We start from the raw sequence: 18,321 nt of genomic DNA on the forward strand, positions 1-18,321 counted from the left end.
TAGGTGTATTTAGACTTCTAGGTGTATTTAGACTTCTAGATGTATTTAGACATCCAGGTGTATTTAGACTTCTAGGTGTATTTAGACTTCTAGATATATTTAGACTTCTAGATATATTTAGACTTCCATCCTAATATGTATATATTTCTTAATTCCATTCTTTTACTTTTTAGATTTGTGTGTATTGTTTTGGATTGTTAGATATTACTGTTGGAGCTAGGAACATAAGCATTTTGCTATACCCGCAATAACATTTGCTAAATATGTATGTGCGACAAATAACATTTTATTTTATTTGAGATGTATTTAGACTTTTAGATGTATTTAGCTTTCTTCACCATATCTGTTATTAAGTGAAAATAAAACACAAAGTAAACCAAATAACATATTTACACATTTATTTACAATATTGTAGATGTTTTTTTCTTCATATACATCTCTGAAGTAATCTTTTAGCAGACTGCTAACAATGATGACAGAAGGCATAGTCCATTCAAAACAAATATTTTGAGATCGTGACTAAATAGTAAATATATTATCCACAATAAATATGTAACAAAGGTGTATTAACGTCATATGTAACTCCTGAGTGAGTGTGCGCATTTTTACATTTAAAGTATTATGTGATGTAAACAACTAAATGTAATCTTACAATCTCCTGAACACTAGCTAATGTACATGCTGGCATATCCTTCGTTCGCATCCTCTGTCAGAGTTCATTCCTGCAGTGGTTCCCAACCAGTGGTACTAAGACCCCTGGGGGCACCTGGTCTATCCACAGGGGTACTTGAGAAGACTCATGAGACCATAGGTTTACTGGTAAAATACACATGAGCAGGTACTCTAGGCAGAGCAAAATTCAGTTGGTGGTACAGTAACCAAAAAATGGTTAGGAACCACTGCATTAGTGCATTACTAGACCTTAGGTAGCCTAGTACAGTATGAACAGAATCAGATTAATCCAACATGATCTAAATCAAGTTTGGTTGTATGTGAGTCCTTCATATTAAACCACCTCATGTCCTTCATATCAAACCACCTCATGTCCTTCATATCAAACCACCTCATGTCCTTCATATCAAACCACCTCATGTCCTTCATATCAAACCACCTCATGTCTTTCATATCAAACCACCTCATGTCCTTCATATTAAACCACCTCATGTCCTTCATATCAAACCACCTCATGTCCTTCATATTAAACCACCTCATGTCCTTCATATCAAACCACCTCATGTCCTTCATATTAAACCACCTCAAGTCCTTCATATCAAACCACCTCAAGTCCTTCATATCAAACCACCTCATGTCCTTCATATCAAACCACCTCATGTCCTTCATATCAAACCACCTCATGTCCTTCATATTAAACCACCTCATGTCCTTCATATTAAACCACCTCATGTCCTTCATATCAAACCACCTCAAGTCCTTCATATCAAACCACCTCAAGTCCTTCATATCAAACCACCTCATGTCCTTCATATCAAACCACCTCATGTCCTTCATATCAAACCACCTCATGTCCTTCATATCAAACCACCTCATGTCCTTCATATTAAACCACCTCATGTCCTTCATATTAAACCACCTCATGTCCTTCATATCAAACCACCTCAAGTCCTTCATATCAAACCACCTCAAGTCCTTCATATCAAACCACCTCAAGTCCTTCATATCAAACCACCTCATGTCCTTCATATCAAACCACCTCAAGTCCTTCATATCAAACCACCTCAAGTCCTTCATATCAAGCCACCTCGTACTTCATATCAAACTACCTCAAGTCCTTCATATCAAACCACCTCAAGTCGATTATATTAAACCACCTCAAGTCCTTCATATTAAACCACCTCAAGTCCTTCATATTAAACCACCTCAAGTCCTTCATATCAAGCCACCTCGTACTTCATATCAAACCACCTCATGTCCTTCATATTAAACCACCTCAAGTCCTTCATGTCAAACTACCTCAAGTCCTTCATATCAAACCACCTCAAGTCTTTCATATCAAACCACCTCGTCCTTACATTTACATTTCATATCAAACCACCTCGTCCTTCATATCAAACCACCTCATGACCTTCATATTAAACCACCTCAAGTCCTTCATATCAAACCACCTCGTACTTCATATCAAACCACCTCATGTCCTTCATATTAAACCACCTCAAGTCCTTCATGTTAAACTACCTCAAGTCGTTCATATCAAACCACCTCGTCCTTCATATCAAACTACCTCAAATCCTTCATATCAAACCACCTCAAGTCCTTCATATCAAACCACCTCAAGTCATTCATGTCAAGAAAACAAACACACAAAAACCAATTTAAACAAATGACAAAATAAGTAATTGACCCTGGCTGGATATATTTGTAACATTAGATACCATGTGCTTTAGGCTGTGTGTGTATGAAATATGAAAACACCTAGTGAAGTGGGATGGTGCCCGTGAGCCCATTTGAGAGGCGTGTACACATGAGAGAGACTTGGTATAGAGAAGTGTGGGGACACTCTCCTGAAGGAAGGTGGTAATATTGTAACCTTAACCCAGAACTCTTGGCATTAAGGTCTTGGCTTGACAGTTACCGGACCCTGGTTTAAGTCCCGGACGGAGCTACTTCCTGAATTCACTATAAAATGATTATGAAATCATTCTTTACAATTATTTGATACTTCATAGCTATTCCGTATCCATGCTTCATTGGCCTAAACATATTATGAATTAGGTGTATACCTAATATATTAACCTGGTGATAGGCGCAATTGATGAACATTATGAAAGTTATATCTTTAAAAAATGCCTCCAAATATATTCATATTTCATCATCAATGCTCCATAACAGGTTGCAGTCTGGCAGGTATAATGATCATGATGTAGCCTGGACTACTCAGCAACAGCAGTCGCAGCAACACTTCCACTGAAGTTGTTATTGTCAGGTATGGTCCCCCGTACTCGTCTGTTCTCCTTAAAACGTCCAGAACGTGAAACTTTCAGATTCCGTCTACAGGTTTTCTCATTGAACATTGGCTCAAACTCTGCATCGTCAAAGGTTTCTGCATCTGGAAAGGTTTCGTTTCCCTTTGAGTCCGGGGTAGATTTGGAGGAGATAGGAGACATCTTCTCCCCAGAAGGTTGGGTCTCACCAGATTCTTGGGTTGTTGGAATACTCTTCCTTGTCACAAATGCTCTCCACCAAGGGTATCTTACAGGCACTGCCATATCTGGACCATTAAGTTTCACCTGCAAGATACATTAGTGTATGTCAATATAGACAAACTGGTATTGAGAAAAAATCATGCCATAAAAATGATATCAATAATAGAACATATAGGAAGTCATGTTCATAGAGCTGTCATGTAAACATGCTATACGTTTGTGATCAGCTATGATGGATAATATGTCATACACCTGCAATCAACTCACCTGTATGTTTTCAGCCCTCTGGTGTCTCCTTTAGTATCTCCAAGGGGGTTCAACGTGAGGTTAGTCCTCGGCTGAGGACAACATGACCCGCACACAGACCTTCTAAGACAGTGTAGATTCCAAGTTGTTTACAGCTGCATCCACTTGGAAGACTCAATTTACAACATCCAATCAAGGCTTGAATCTACACAAAGGCCAATGTTTTAAGTAGAACTGTAAATAACTGACTTCTGATGTATTCCTTGTCACTGAGAGGCAACAAATGTTACAGGTATCGGAATACAGCTGTCTATATTGCCTACAAACAAAACCCCACCCATGCACACCTGATTGGTGCACGTAAAACTGGGAGAGAAGTTACCTCCCTGGAAGCCTGCAGGAAGAATACCTGACCTGACAGCCAGAGTAACACAGGATCTGAGAACTAGACACACAGAAGAAACAATACATGCAAAGTCCTCCACACCCTTACATTTAGAAACAGGGTGACTAATAATGCCTGAGTCCCAAATTGGCAGCCTATTCCCTACATGGTGCACTACTGTTGACCAAAGTCCTATGGAACCTGTTCAAAAGTAGTGCACTATATAGGGAATAGGGTGCCATTTGAGACATATTCCATGTGTGTACCCTCAGGTACAGGGCGTCCACCATTGTTGCTCTCTTCAGCACCAGCGCTATTGAGCCATCGTTGTCCTATTGAAGGTGTGGTACAGTACGTGTGTGTTGTGATTGCATTGCACCATGACGCAGACATTGCTTTGAGCAATTGAATTGTAGCCTATCCTAAACGTACGCATAAAAGATTGAGCAAAATGTCATTTTACATCCTTTTAATAAATCAGCATTTGATCAATTACAATCTTAATTTGCACCCATCACAAAAATACTTTTAATAAAATGGATTCGTAGAAAGGAGTTCAATTATTATCAATAATGGAAAACAGAGAATGTGTAAACTCTGTTGCCATGACGTTGTTTGGAGAAGGCGAGCTCCACAACAACTATAGCTGCTCCAGGCAGTTTTATAGTCTGAACATTTACACTTCATGTTTCCTAACGTTAGTAGTGTCAAATAGTGTCAGAACACTACGAGGTCTAGTCCTTACCCATACTAGATGTTTGGCAGTCTACGAGTAGCTATTACTGAACAAAAATATAAACGCAACATGTAAAGTGTTGGTTTCATGAGCTGAAATAAGATCCCAGAAATGTTCCATACACACAAAAAGCTTATTTCTCTCAAATGTTGTGCACACATTTATTTACATCCCTGTGAGTATTTTTCCTTTGCCAGGATAATCCATCCACCAGACAGGTGTGGCATATCAAGAAGCTGGTTAAACAGCATGATCATTACACAGGTGCACCTTGTGCTGGGGACTATGAAAGTTCACTCTAAAATGTACAGTTTTGTCACAACACAATGCCACAGATATCTCAGAGAACTGAATGTTCATTTCTCTATCATAAGCAGGCATAATTTTAGAGAATTTGGCAGTATGTCCAACTGGCCTCACAACCACGTGTAACCACTCCAGCCCAGGACCTCCACATCCGGCTTCTTCACCTGCGGGATCGTCTGAGTCCAGCCACCCGGACAGCTGATAGAACTGAGGAGTCTTTCTGTCTGTAATAAAGCCTTTGTGTGGGGAAAAAAACTCATTCTGATTCGGCAGCAGAGCACCCATGGGTAGGGCTGGGAGGACATAGGCCCACCCAGTCTTATGAAATCCATAGATAAGGGCCTAATTCAGTTATTGCGACTGATTTCCTTATTTGCACTGTAACTCAGTAAATTCTGTTGAGATTGTTGTATGCTGCGTTAATATTTTTGTTCAGTGTGTGTATATGTATATACATATATTACCCCATGGTATTCCACTAAAGTATGAATATTAATATATATATTATATTAATTCATTTAAAAGAATGAGAAGTTTGATTTAAAAGTTCTGTAAACATTTAGGCTCACACACATTTCACCCAAACCATACACTATAACTCTGCCTATTTTTATAGTACCAGCAAACAGTTGCAGATGGAACTTCAACCGTGCCACTCAAAATATGTTTCTAAGCATTTCCTTACAAGTTTAACCTGCTCTGTCTACCAATTCCTTTAGGGTTTTGTTGTATTTTGACAATGTAACACATCGCAGATCCTTGACAACCTATCAGTTTCAGGGGGGAAAAAAGCACATGATGCTGAAAACAAAGAAATCTTCACAAAATAAATTGATCAGCACAGTGCTTCATACATAGACCATCCATCCATATCTCACCCTACAGGATCACACAGTTACTGAGTCATGAGACTCATTGACCAATAAGCACACAACGAACACACTTGAGCAGACAATCACTATACAGACAGACAGACATCAACCAAGAAGAATGTGTTAGTGTGATGATGCTAGATTTATGGAAAAATGTTTTTATTGTCACAGACACCGGAAAGGGGCAGTGAAATGTGTTGTTTTACAGGGTCAGCCATGGTAGTACAGCGACCCTGGAGCAAATTAGGATTAAGTGCCTTGCTCAAAGGCACATTGACTGATTTTTAACCTTGTTGGCTCAGGTATTCAAACCAGCAACCTTCGTTTACTGGCCCAACACTTACCGCTAGGCTACTTGACGCCATGAAAGGTGTGTGAAAATGTTGGAATCAATGGCTTTTTCTAAAACGGCACCCTACTCACTATATAGTGTACACTACTGTTAACCAGAGCCCTATGGGGCCTGTTCAGAAGTAATGAAAATAGGGTGCCATTTGGGACGTATCCAGTACCTTGTTCCTCTTAAGGAGAATATGGCAGGATGGACAACCTTTGACCTTACTGGAACAAGACATGATGTCTGACTGACGTACCACAGACTCAACTTCAACACTCATGCTTATGGGAGAGAAGTAATGGAAGCTCAAATCTGACCACAATAGAAACATTTGGGAATTTTGACACTTCATATGATGACAGACATGATGGCTTGAGATTCCACTGGTATGGAATAAATCAAACATCCTATTCCTGCCCAGCAACAGACAGGGCTCCCGCCCATCCTGCCCAGCAACAGACAGGGCTCCAGCCCATCCTGCCCAGCAACAGACAGGGCTCCAGTCCTTCAAAACAAGACGTCTTCATGCTCTATCAGGAGCTGTATGATGAGTTTCTGATGCCTCATGTCGTTCAGAGTGGCCAGGGCGTTCTGTTCGGGCGGCTGCATTAACGTCGGACCAAACACAATCCCCAGGTTCTCAGAATTCATGAAATTGTCCTTTTCAAACGTGGTGACCCTGTGAGAAAGATGATTATTATATGAGTCAGAAAGGTGAGAAACAACACATGTGTATGTAAGACTACATCACTGATTCAACCCCATGAAGATCAGATGCAGTGTGTGTTTCATCACTTCTTGAGATGCATCATCAGGTAGCGTAGGGTCTCGTAGTGGGCTGGTGGGAGCTGCAGCAGCCCCTCGTGGATGGCCTCCAGTCTGGTGTCTGGGTTGGGAATTTCTACCAGGAGGAAGTACTACTGTTAGTTACATTCACCTGATAAATAACCGTGCCACAGACCTGAACATTTTCCTTAGCTCCCCAAGCTAGTGCCTAGCCTTTAGCTCAGTACACAATCAGTCATTGCGCTGGAGACCCAAGGTGCATTGAGCTAATTGTGGGAATAAGTATGGGCGTACGTACTTGCAGCTTGTATGAATTTGGAGTACACGTGGAATGTGATGACTGGAATGGGCAGGTCTCTCAGATAGAGCTTCAGAGCTCCAGCGATGATGTTGATGTCGTTGTACACATTGGCACTGATGTCTGCCTTCTCGCCATCTGCAGAGATGACACACCAGACACATTATGTACCGACCAGACTGCAGTATATTCACTACAATTACCACAATGCAACATAATTGCCCTTTACACCTCACATAACGACATCCGGCAGTCTGATACGGCTTTCCTTTGCTCATGTGCTTTTCATTTCAACCTATGGACTTTCATGTCTCATAACCTTAAACCAGACCTAAGCCCTGAGGCAAAGGAAATGAAGTTAACACAGACCTCGGTCAAAGGCGAGCCTCACGTCCTCAATGTGTTCTGAGAAGCCAGACACTCTGTAGAGGCCCTCAGACTGCAGACCTGCAAGCAGCAACACAGAGAGTCGGTTATCTCTACTCTCTGTACCCTCTTTCACCCCATGCAGTCTCTACTAAATAAACTCAACAAGCTCTTTGGATCAACAAAATTATTCAACAAGGGTGGCCTTTATTTCAACCAATGGAGCCTCGAGGCAGATTACAGTACTTTGGGGAAATTACATATTTTGATTAAAATGTTGAGTCTATTATATATACTGTATTTTAGAAATAACACATCCAGTTGAAATAATCCTTTTGAGAGTAGTTCAACACAGTTCAAATGGACAAATGCTCCTTTTTAGGGAGTTTTTCCTCGCCACTGTGCTTCTACATCTGCATTGCTTGCTGTTTGGGGTTTTATGCTGGGTTTCTGTATAAGCCCTTTGTGACATTTGCTGATGTAAAAATGGATATATAAATACATTTGATTGATTGAATTTGATGCTAATTTAAAATATTAGTTTACACAGCACTTCATTTAGGAGCCTCCTTAACCCTGGTCCAAGAGAGCCAATACATTTTAATAATTTAGCAGACGCTTTTATCCAGAGCCACTTACAGTTGTGGGTGCATACATTAAATTTACTGGTCCCACGTGGGAATCGAACCCACAACCCTGGCGTTGCTAGTGCCATTCTCTACCAACTGAGCCACACAAGACCAAATCACAGACATCCATTTTCACCTTGAAATGTGAATATTCTTTCAGTTTAGCTAACAACATGCAGGGTGCACCTGGCTAAATGTCACAGAAACCTTCTAAACGGTACCTCGTAGTTCTATCTCCTTGATACACATGTCCACCACCATGGGCCGTGTGGTGTTGTGGGCCTTGACCAGGGTAGTGAGGTCACAGCTGAACACCTTCTTAATCCTGCGCAGGTCTGGCTGACAGTCGCTGGGCACCAGCTTGGAACACTGCTTGTGTACGTTCAGCCCACAGTCTGGAAACCACAGGTCAGAGAGGTGGTTAGTCAGTGTTAAAAACACACACACACACAGAAAGGATTGATTCCAATCTTATAATCTGACATGATTATGGTCGACTTCTTCTAAAACAACATGTAACACATTACAGAGGGGTTAGAGATCACAAGTAGTACAGCGATTATCCCAATCTCAGAGAGAAAACCCAGCCAGCTACGGTAAGACCAGGCTGCTTCAATATGCCATGGTGGGCCACGTCACAGCAGAGGGTCTTGGACAGCTGGGGGTGAGAGAGCGGAACACCACCTCTCTGTGTGGCATCACTGTCCCGGTCTGGCCTGCACACACACCGTGACGAAGAGAGCAAGCTGCCTCTCTGGGAGATGCCACAGGAATGTAACCTAGGTTGAGGTTTCTCTGCCTGCCTGTAAACATACTGTACTTGGGAGTCTCCCTGACTCAATAAGAACATCCAGCTAAATCATTCATCACTGATGTAGTGGCGTTGTTACTACCAAGAAATACTCAGCATTATTGCTGGTCCGCTGACTGGGGTTCCTTATTCTCAGATACAGACAGATTAAAAATAGAGAAAAAAACAGAGAGACTATCAGACAGAAAAAGATGGAGAAAGAGATAGACAAAGAGATGGGATAGGGAGGAAGAAGACAAGCTAAGCATGCCAGATAAGAAGGAAGAGAGAGGAAACACAGAGAGAGAGAGATGGGGATAGGGAGGAAGAGAGAGAGAAACACAGAGAGAGAGAGATGGGGATAGGGAGGAGAGAGAGAGAACAGAGAGAGAGAGAGATGGGGATAGGAAGGAAGAGAGAGGAAACACAGAGAGAGAGAGATGGGGATAGGGAGGAAGAGAGAGAACAGAGAGAGAGAGAGATGGGGATAGGAAGGAAGAGAGAGGAAACACAGAGAGAGAGAGATGGGGATAGGGAGGAAGAGAGAGAGAGAACAGAGAGATGAGGATGGGGAGAAAGAGAGACAATGAGGATAGAAAGCCAGTCATCAGTTGTGTATCTCTGTGTGTTAGAGATCTGCTTCAGATACAACTGGAAGTACTAAAGACGTCTCTTCTGATTCCCATAGGGCACAGGGCTGTCTGATGACACCAGTGTTTGCCTGGGGCTTATAAGCATGGCTAATATCTGAACAACAAACCATCTGTCTACAGAGAAAAACAGCCACGTTAGTCCTCCTCTCAACACATCCATGTCAGGATTGTATCCAGGCCATAATAGAACCTTGTGTCTATCGCAGAGAGTTAAGGGACTTTCCAAACCTACTCGTCTACTGGTCAACTAGCCTCAATTGTGCTACAGTCTTACTAAGTTGTAAATGTCTGTAATGTATTTATAGGGTGTCTCTACCCTATACTTCACTGCACCAGTGAAGTATAGGGTGGCAGGTAGCCTAGTGGTTAGAGCGTTGGGCCAGTAACCGAAAGGTTGCTGGAACGAATCCTTGAGCTGACAAAAGGTTAAAAAAATCTGTCGTTCTGCCCCTGAACAAGGCAGTTAATCCACTGTTCCCCGATAGGCAGTCATTGTAAATAAGAAATTGTTCTAAACTGGCTTGCCTCGTTATAAAAATACAGTCTGATCTGTTTTTCAGCCAACAAAAATTTCAACAAGTTCACTAGGATACAACATTATTGATCAGTAGAATCATTAGGTGGTGTTCATAAATACTAGGGTTGCAAAGGGTGGTTCATTTACTGGAAACTTTCAAGTTATCACAAGACATCTATTGGTGCTTTTGGGGTATTTCAGATTATCACAGGTGTCTGTAATTATCTCTAGCTCTCTGTGTGTCCTTATTACCTGTAAAAATATATAAACTACTTTTTATTTTACCTTTATTTAACTAGGCAAGTCAGTTAAGAACAAATTCTTATTTTCAATGACAGCCTAGGAACAGTGGCCAAAAAAGAGGCCAGATCAACTGCCTTGTTCAGGGGCAGAACGACAGATTTGTACCTTGTCAGCTCGGGGATTTGAACTTGCAACCTTTCGGTTACTAGTCCAATGGTCTAACCACTAGGCTACCCTGCCGCAAACAGAATGACAACGCTGTTGATCCTAAATATAAACCAGCAACTTAGTGAATACCATTGGTACCATATTAGGGTTTCAGTGTGACATACAGTACCAGTCAAAAGTCTGGACACACCTACTGTACTCATTACAAGGTTTTTAGTTTGACTATTTTCTACATTGTATTTCTACATAATAGTGACGACATCAAACTATGAAATACATATGGAATCATGTAGTAACCAAAAAAAGTGTTAAATAAATCAAAATATATTTTGTATTTTATTTGAGATTCTTCAAAGTTTCCACACTTTGCCTTGATGACAGCTTTGAACACTCTTGGCATTCTCTCAACCTACCTTCATGAGGAATGCTTTTCCAACAGTCTTGAAGGAGTTTCCACGTGTGCTAAGCACTTGTTTCCTTCACTCTGTGGTCCAACTCATTCCAAACCATCTCAATTGGGTTGAGGTCGGGTGATTGTGGAGGCCAGATGCAACACTCAATCACTCTCCTTCTTGGTCAAATAGCCTTTACACAGCCTGGAGGTGTGTTTTGGGTTGTTGTCCTGTTGAAAGACAAAGGATATTTCCACTAAGCGCAAACCAGCTGGGATGGAGTATCGCTGCAGAATGCTGTGGTTGCCACGCTGGTTAAGTGTGCCTTTAATTCTAAATCAATCACAGACAGTGTCACCAGAAAAACACTCCCACACCTCCTCCTCCATGCTTCATGGTGGGAACCACACATGCAGAGTTTACCTACTCTGCATCTCACAAAGACAAAATCTCAAATTTGGACACATCAGACCAAAGGACAGATTTCCACCAGTCTAATGTCCATTGCTTTTGTTTCTTGGCCCAAACAAGTCTCTTCTTATTATTGGTGTCCTTTAGTAGTGGATACTTTGCAGCAATTCAGCCTGATTCACACAGTCTCTTCTGAACAGTTGATGTTGAGATGTGTCCGTCTGTTCATTGAACTCTGTGAAGCATTTATTTGGGCTGCAATCTGAGGTGCAGTTAACTAATGAACTTATCCTCTGCAGCAGAGGTAACTCTGGGTCTTCCTTTCCTGTGGCGGTCCTCATGAGAGCCAGTTTCATCATAGTGCTGTATGGTTTTTGTGACTGCACTTGAAGAAACTTTCAAAGTTCTTAAAATGTATTTTCTCTGCTTATTTGAGCAGTTCTCCCCATAATATGGACTTGGTCTTTTACCAAATAGGGCTCTCTTCTGCATACCACCCATACCTTGTCAAAGCAGATTAGCTCAAAAGCATTAAAGAAAGAAATTCACACCTGCATTCCAGGTGACTACCTCATGAAGCTGGTTGAGAGAATGCCACGTGTGTGCAAAGCTGTCATCAAGGCAAAGGGTGGCAACTTTGAAGAATCTCAAATACCTTCAGATTTGTTTAGCACTTTTTTGGGTTACTACGTGATTCCATATGTGTTATTTCATAGTTTTGATGTCTTCACTATTATTCTACAGTGTAGAAAATAGTAAAAAGAAAGAAAACTGGTGCCAAACTGGTGGCAGTTGTGACAAAAGTTAATAGTAAATAGAGTGTCACAGTTCATTGAAAATAATGCCATTGTTGATTAGATGCTTTTTGCATTATTATGCTGTTCTCTCTTCAACCATATGGTCTATCTACTAGAAACTCATGGACAATATGGTAACTTACCGGTAGCTTTGCAACCCTAAATATTACATCCTTTTATCCGGTAGGAAGCGCCAAGGACAGCTACAGTACATGTAACTTCAGGATTGGAATGATATGAACAGTATTGTGATATTTTCCCCATGAACTGAAGCACTGAAATGGGTTAAAACCACTCCTTAAAAAGGATCTCCATTACAAAGCGATCAAGAAGGCACGGCCAGGCAGCACGGCCAGGCAGCACGGCCAGGCAGCACGGCCAGGCAGCACGGCCAGGCAGCACGGCCAGGCAGCACGGCCAGGCAGCACGGCCAGGCAGCACGGCCAGGCAGCACGGCCAGGCAGGGTTGTTTTGATCTCGCAGACTGGGATATGTTCCGGGTAGCCTCAGAGAAATATCGACAAATACGCTGATTCGAGTGAATTTATAAGAAAGTGTATAGGAGATGTTGTATCTACTGTGACTATTAAAACCTACCCTAACCAGAAACTGTGGATAGACGGCGGCATTCGGCAAAACTGAAAGCGCAAATCACCACATTTAACCATAGAAACCTGACTGGGAATATGGCCAAATACAAACAGTGTAGTTATTCCCTCCGCAAGGCAAACAAACAAGCAAAATGTCAGTATAGAGACAGTGGAGTCACAGACACGAGATATATGTGGTAGGGTCTACAGACAATCACAGACTACAAAAGGAAAACCACAGCCACCTCACGGACACCAACGTCTTGCTTCCGGACAAACTAAAACACCTTCTTTGACCACTTTGAGGATAATACAGTGCCACAGACATGCTACCAAGGACTGTGGGCTCTCCTCCGTGGCCGACGTGAGTAAGACATTCAAAAGTTAACCTTCGCAAAGCTGCCAGCACAGACGGCATCCCTAGCCGCGTCCTCAGAGCATGCGCAGACCAGCTGGCGTGTTAACGGACATATTCCATCTCTCCTTATCCCAGTCTGCTGTCCCCACATGATTCAAGATGGCCACCGTTGTTCCAGTACCCAAGAAGACAAAGTTAACTGAACTAAATGACTATTGCCCCGTAGCACTCACTTGTCATCATGAAGTGCTTTGAGAGACTAGTCAAGGATCATATCACCTCCACCTTAGCTGTCACCCTAGACCCACTTCAAATTTTCTTACCACCCCAATAGGTCCACAGACAATGCAATCGCCATCACACTGCCCTATCCCATCTGGACAAGAGGATTAACTATGTAAGAATGCTGTTCATTGACTATAGCTCAGCATTCAACACCATAGTACCCTCCAAGCTCATCATTAAGCTTGAGGCCCTGGGTCTCAACCCCACCCTGTGCAATTGGGTCCTGGACATCCTGATGGGCCGCCCCCAGGTGGTGAAGATAGGAAATAACATCTCCACTTCACTGATCGTCAACAATGGGGCCCCACAAGGGTGCATGCTCAGCCCCCTCCTGTACTCCCTGTTCACCCATGAATGTGTGGCCATGCACACCAACTCAATCATCAAGTTTGCAGACCACATAACAGTAGTAGGCTTGATTATCAACAATGACGAGACAGCCTACAAGGAGGAGGTGAGGGCCCTCGGAGTGTGGTGTCAGGAAAACAACCTCTCACTAAACGTCAACAAAACAAAGAAGATGATCTTGGACTTCAGGAAACAGCAGAGGGAGCACCCCTCTATCCACAACAATGGGACAGCAGTGGATAAGGTGGAAAGTTACGTTCCTCGGTGTACACATCACAGAAACTGAAATGGTCCATCCACACAGACAGTGTGGTGAAGAAGGCACAACAGCGCCTCTTCGCCTCAAGAGGCTGAAGAAATGTGGCGTGTCACCTAAAACCTTCAAACTTTTACAGATGCACAATTGAGAGCATCCTGTCGGGTGTATCACCGCCTGGTACAGCAACTGCACCTTCCTCAACCACAAGGCTCTCCAAAGGGTGGTGCGTTCTTCCCCTCGCATCACCGGGGTCAAACTACCTGCCCTCCAGGACACCTACAGCACCTGATGTCACAGGAAGGCCAAAAATATCATCAAGGACAACAACCACCCGAGCCACTGCCTGTTCACCCTGCTACCATCCAGAAGGCGAGGTCAGTACAGGTTCATCAACGCTGGGACCGAGAGACTGAAAAACAGCTTCCATCTCAAGGCCATCAGACTTTTAAAATAGCCACCATCACAGAGGCTGCTGCCTACATACGGACTCAATCATTGGCCACTTTAATAATGTTTACATCTCTTAACATTACTCATATACTGTATTTTATATATTCTATTGCATCTTGCCTATGCCACTATCATTGCTCATCCATATATTTATATATTTTTAATCCATTATTTTACTTAGATGTGTGTATTAGGTAGTTGTGGAATTTTTAGATTACCATGTTAGACATTGCTGCACTGTCAGAACTAGAAGCACAAGCATTTTGCTACACTCGCATCTGCTAACCATGTGTATGTGACCAATAAAATTTGATTTGACAGCACAGCCAGACAGCACAGCCAGCAGCACAGCCAGCCAGCACAGCCAGCCAGCACAGCCAGCCAGCACAGCCAGCCTTGTTGCAGTTTTGTGGATACAGTATTTGGATGTCCTTGCTTGACTGGGTGTGTCCCGTTGATGCACCTTCTAAGCTCTCTGTGAGCGTCTGTCTTGTTTATAAATAGTTGACAGCCATAGTCACAGGGGGAACTGGTTTGTCCCAGGTGTCACTGAGGAATGCTAAATTACTACATTTCACAAGCCTCATCCAACCATTGATTTAAATGGAACAGACCACATTTCACAGGCCTCATCCAACCATTGATTTACATGGAACAGACCACATTTCCTGGACTCTACATTCCATGACATGATCCAGGCATAGACGTAATATTGTAATACCCTCTTTATTGTCATAGCATTTAAAAATAAATACATTATTAGGCATTTCAAGTTTGATATCTCATGTGTTACAATTAGTCACATGACATTAGTCACATAACATTAGTCACATGACATTAAACCCAACCGGACAGAGACGTCTGATCAGTCCAATTTGATTGATATTTGATCAAACGTGAATTCTTGAAATAAATCAAAACTTGGAAGTCATATTGTTTATTTGTGGTAAACACGGGTGATCAAATGAGACAAAGCCTAGTTACATGGATGATTTATTGAACATGTTAACAGGACCCCGAGGGTCCGATCAGGGATGTTAACAGGACCCCGAGGGTCTGATCAGGGATGTTAACAGGACCCCAAGGGTCTGATCAGGGATGTTAACAGGACCCCAAGGGTCTGATCAGGGATGTTAACAGGACCCCGAGGGTCCGATCAGGGATGTTAACAGGACCCCGAGGGTCTGATCAGGGATGTTAACAGGACCCCGAGGGTCTGATCAGGGATGTTAACAGGACCCCAAGGGTCTGATCAGGGATGTTAACAGGACCCCGAGGGTCTGATCAGGGATGTTAACAGGACCCCAAGGGTCTGATCAGGGATGTTAACAGGACCCCAAGGGTCTGATCAGGGATGTTAACAGGACCCCGAGGGTCTGATCAGGGATGTTAACAGGACCCCGAGGGTCTGATCAGGGATTGGAGTTATTTTCTTTAGGCTTTCATCCCAAATTGCATCCTATTCCCTGTAAAATTGCATCCTATTCCCTGTAAAATTGCATCCTATTCCCTGTAAAATTGCATCCTATTCCCTGTAAAATTGCATCCTATTCCCTGTAAAATTGCATCCTATTCCCTGTAAAATTGCATCCTATTCCCTGTAAAACTTTAGATCAGAACCCTATGAGCCCTACAGACGTGGACTACACACGGAATAGGGTAATATTTGGGACGGTACTCTAATGTGATGAAGTACCCATGAAAGGTGATGGTAGCTCGGTCAGCAGTGAGCAGTGTTGGGATGTCTGAATGGAAGAGGGTACCTGAGCAGTGGACCCCTTGGGCTATGAGGCCCCACATGAAGTTGGCACAATACTCGCACCAGTGAGGCCCTCGGAAAGTATGAACCTATGAAAGGGTGAGACAACACAGCAATAGATTAGAGTCTGGAAGACACACACGTCACACCTTCTCGCCCTCACTGAACAAACATAACTCTAAATCACACACATTTATGCAAACAGACAAACACACAAGATCTGTGAATTTTTTAATTCATTATATTTCTGGAGGCGAGTTGGCCCCAGGGCAGGTTAGACGGTTACTGTAGGTGAGTAGGACCCAGGGCAGGTCAGATGGTTTACTGTAGGTGAGTAGGACCCAGGGCAGGTTAGATGGTTACTGTAGGTGAGTAGGACCCAGGGCAGGTTAGATAGTTACTGTAGGTGAGTAGGACCCAGGGCAGGTCAGATGGTTTACTGTAGGTGAGTAGGACCCAGGGCAGGTCAGATGGTTTACTGTAGGTGAGTAGGACCCAGGGCAGGTTAGATGGTTACTGTAGGTTAGTGGGACCCAGGGCAGGTCAGATGGTTTACTGTAGGTGAGTAGGACCCAGGTCAGGTCAGATGGTTTACTGTAGGTGAGTAGGACCCAGGTCAGGTTAGATGGTTACTGTAGGTGAGTAGGACCCAGGTCAGGTTAGATGGTTACTGTAGGTGAGTAGGACCCAGGTCAGGTTAGATGGTTACTGTAGGTGAGTAGGACCCAGGTCAGGTTAGATGGTTACTGTAGGTGAGTAGGACCCAGGGCAGGTTAGATGGTTACTGTAGGTGAGTAGGACCCAGGGCAGGTTAGATGGTTACTGTAGGTGAGTAGGACCCAGGGCAGGTCAGATGGTTACTGTAGGTGAGTAGGACCCAGGGCAGGTTAGATGGTTACTGTTGGTGAGTTGGACCCAGGGCAGGTTAGATGGTTACTGTTGGTGAGTAGGACCCAGGGTAGGTTAGATGGTTACTGTAGGTGAGTGGGACCCAGGGCAGGTTAGATGGTTACTGTAGGTGAGTAGGACCCAGGGCAGGTCAGCTGGTTACTGTAGGTGAGTGGGACCCAGGGCAGATCAGATGGGCTGACAGAGATTCACACACAATGAATCATGTTGTCGACCAAACTACACATTCTGTATTCGTTCATCAGCTCTTTTGTTTCTTAGATCAAAATGGAGGTTTCACAATGGTTTCTCATAGGGGAGAGAATATTAGCGTCCTGTCCAGGGGGTATACATACACATCAAGCTGCCTCACACTACAGAAACAGACTCCTGTCCTATGGGCTGCTCTGGGTCGGACGTGGCTTACTGTCCAATAGGCTGCTCTGGGTCAGACGTGGCTTACTGTCCTATGGGCTGCTCTGGGTCAGACGTGGCTTACTGTCCTATGGGCTGCTCTGGGTCAGACGTGGCTTATTGTCCTATGGGCTGCTCTGGGTCGGACGTGGCTTACTGTCATACGGGCTGCTCTGGGTCGGACGTGGCTTACTGTCCTACGGGCTGCTCTGGGTCGGACGTGGCTTACTGTCCTACGGGCTGCTCTGGGTCGGACGTGGCTTACTGTCATATGGGCTGCTCTGGGTCGGACGTGGCTTACTGTCCTACGGGCTGCTCTGGGTCGGACGTGGCTTACTGTCCTACGGGCTGCTCTGGGTCGGACGTGGCTTACTGTCCTATGGGCTGCTCTGGGTCGGACGTGGCTTACTGTCCTATGGGCTGCTCTGGGTCGGACGTGGCTTACTGTCCAATAGGCTGCTTTGGGTCGGACGTGGCTTACTGTCCAATAGGCTGCTCTGGGTCGGACGTGGCTTACTGTCCAATAGGCTGCTTTGGGTCGGACGTGGCTTACTGTCCAATAGGCTGCTTTGGGTCGGACGTGGCTTACTGTCCAATAGGCTGCTTTGGGTCAGACGTGGCTTACTGTCCTATGGGCTGCTCTGGGTCGGACGTGGCTTACTGTCCTATGGGCTGCTCTGGGTCGGACGTGGCTTACTGTCCTATGGGCTGCTCTGGGTCGGACGTGGCTTACTGTCCTATGGGCTGCTCTGGGTCGGACGTGGCTTACTGTCCTATGGGCTGCTCTGGCTTGGGAAGTAAATATTACACCATGTCAAAATAGAGGGATACTTGTTTACCTGGATGTGCCACAGCTCTTCACACTGTGCTTAGTAAT

General features: G+C 43.8%; 1 protein-coding gene and 1 long non-coding RNA gene across 2 annotated transcripts in view; both read right to left on the bottom strand.

The window, feature by feature from the left end:
- Positions 1 to 381: 381 nt before the first annotated feature.
- Positions 382 to 3,677, bottom strand: LOC124019493. Its single transcript, XR_006835786.1, has 2 exons — positions 3,429 to 3,677; positions 382 to 3,245 (listed from the first exon to the last, which is right to left on the bottom strand). It is a non-coding gene; the product is annotated as an uncharacterized LOC124019493 (long non-coding RNA).
- Positions 3,678 to 4,869: 1,192 nt separating this feature from the next.
- The window catches only part of chn2 (chimerin 2), a 51,315-nt gene continuing 37,863 nt past the window's right edge, over positions 4,870 to 18,321 (bottom strand). Inside the window, exons 8-13 of the mRNA XM_046334836.1 lie at positions 16,147 to 16,231; positions 8,344 to 8,517; positions 7,497 to 7,574; positions 7,128 to 7,265; positions 6,839 to 6,944; positions 4,870 to 6,722 (exon numbers count right to left, since the gene is read on the bottom strand). Coding sequence (XP_046190792.1) covers positions 6,551 to 6,722; positions 6,839 to 6,944; positions 7,128 to 7,265; positions 7,497 to 7,574; positions 8,344 to 8,517; positions 16,147 to 16,231 — 753 coding nt within the window. The 3' untranslated portion in view covers positions 4,870 to 6,550. The remainder of the gene's footprint in view (positions 6,723 to 6,838; positions 6,945 to 7,127; positions 7,266 to 7,496; positions 7,575 to 8,343; positions 8,518 to 16,146; positions 16,232 to 18,321) is intronic.

Source organism: Oncorhynchus gorbuscha, unplaced genomic scaffold, assembly GCF_021184085.1.
Source record: "Oncorhynchus gorbuscha isolate QuinsamMale2020 ecotype Even-year unplaced genomic scaffold, OgorEven_v1.0 Un_scaffold_607, whole genome shotgun sequence".
NCBI lineage: Eukaryota > Metazoa > Chordata > Actinopteri > Salmoniformes > Salmonidae > Oncorhynchus > Oncorhynchus gorbuscha.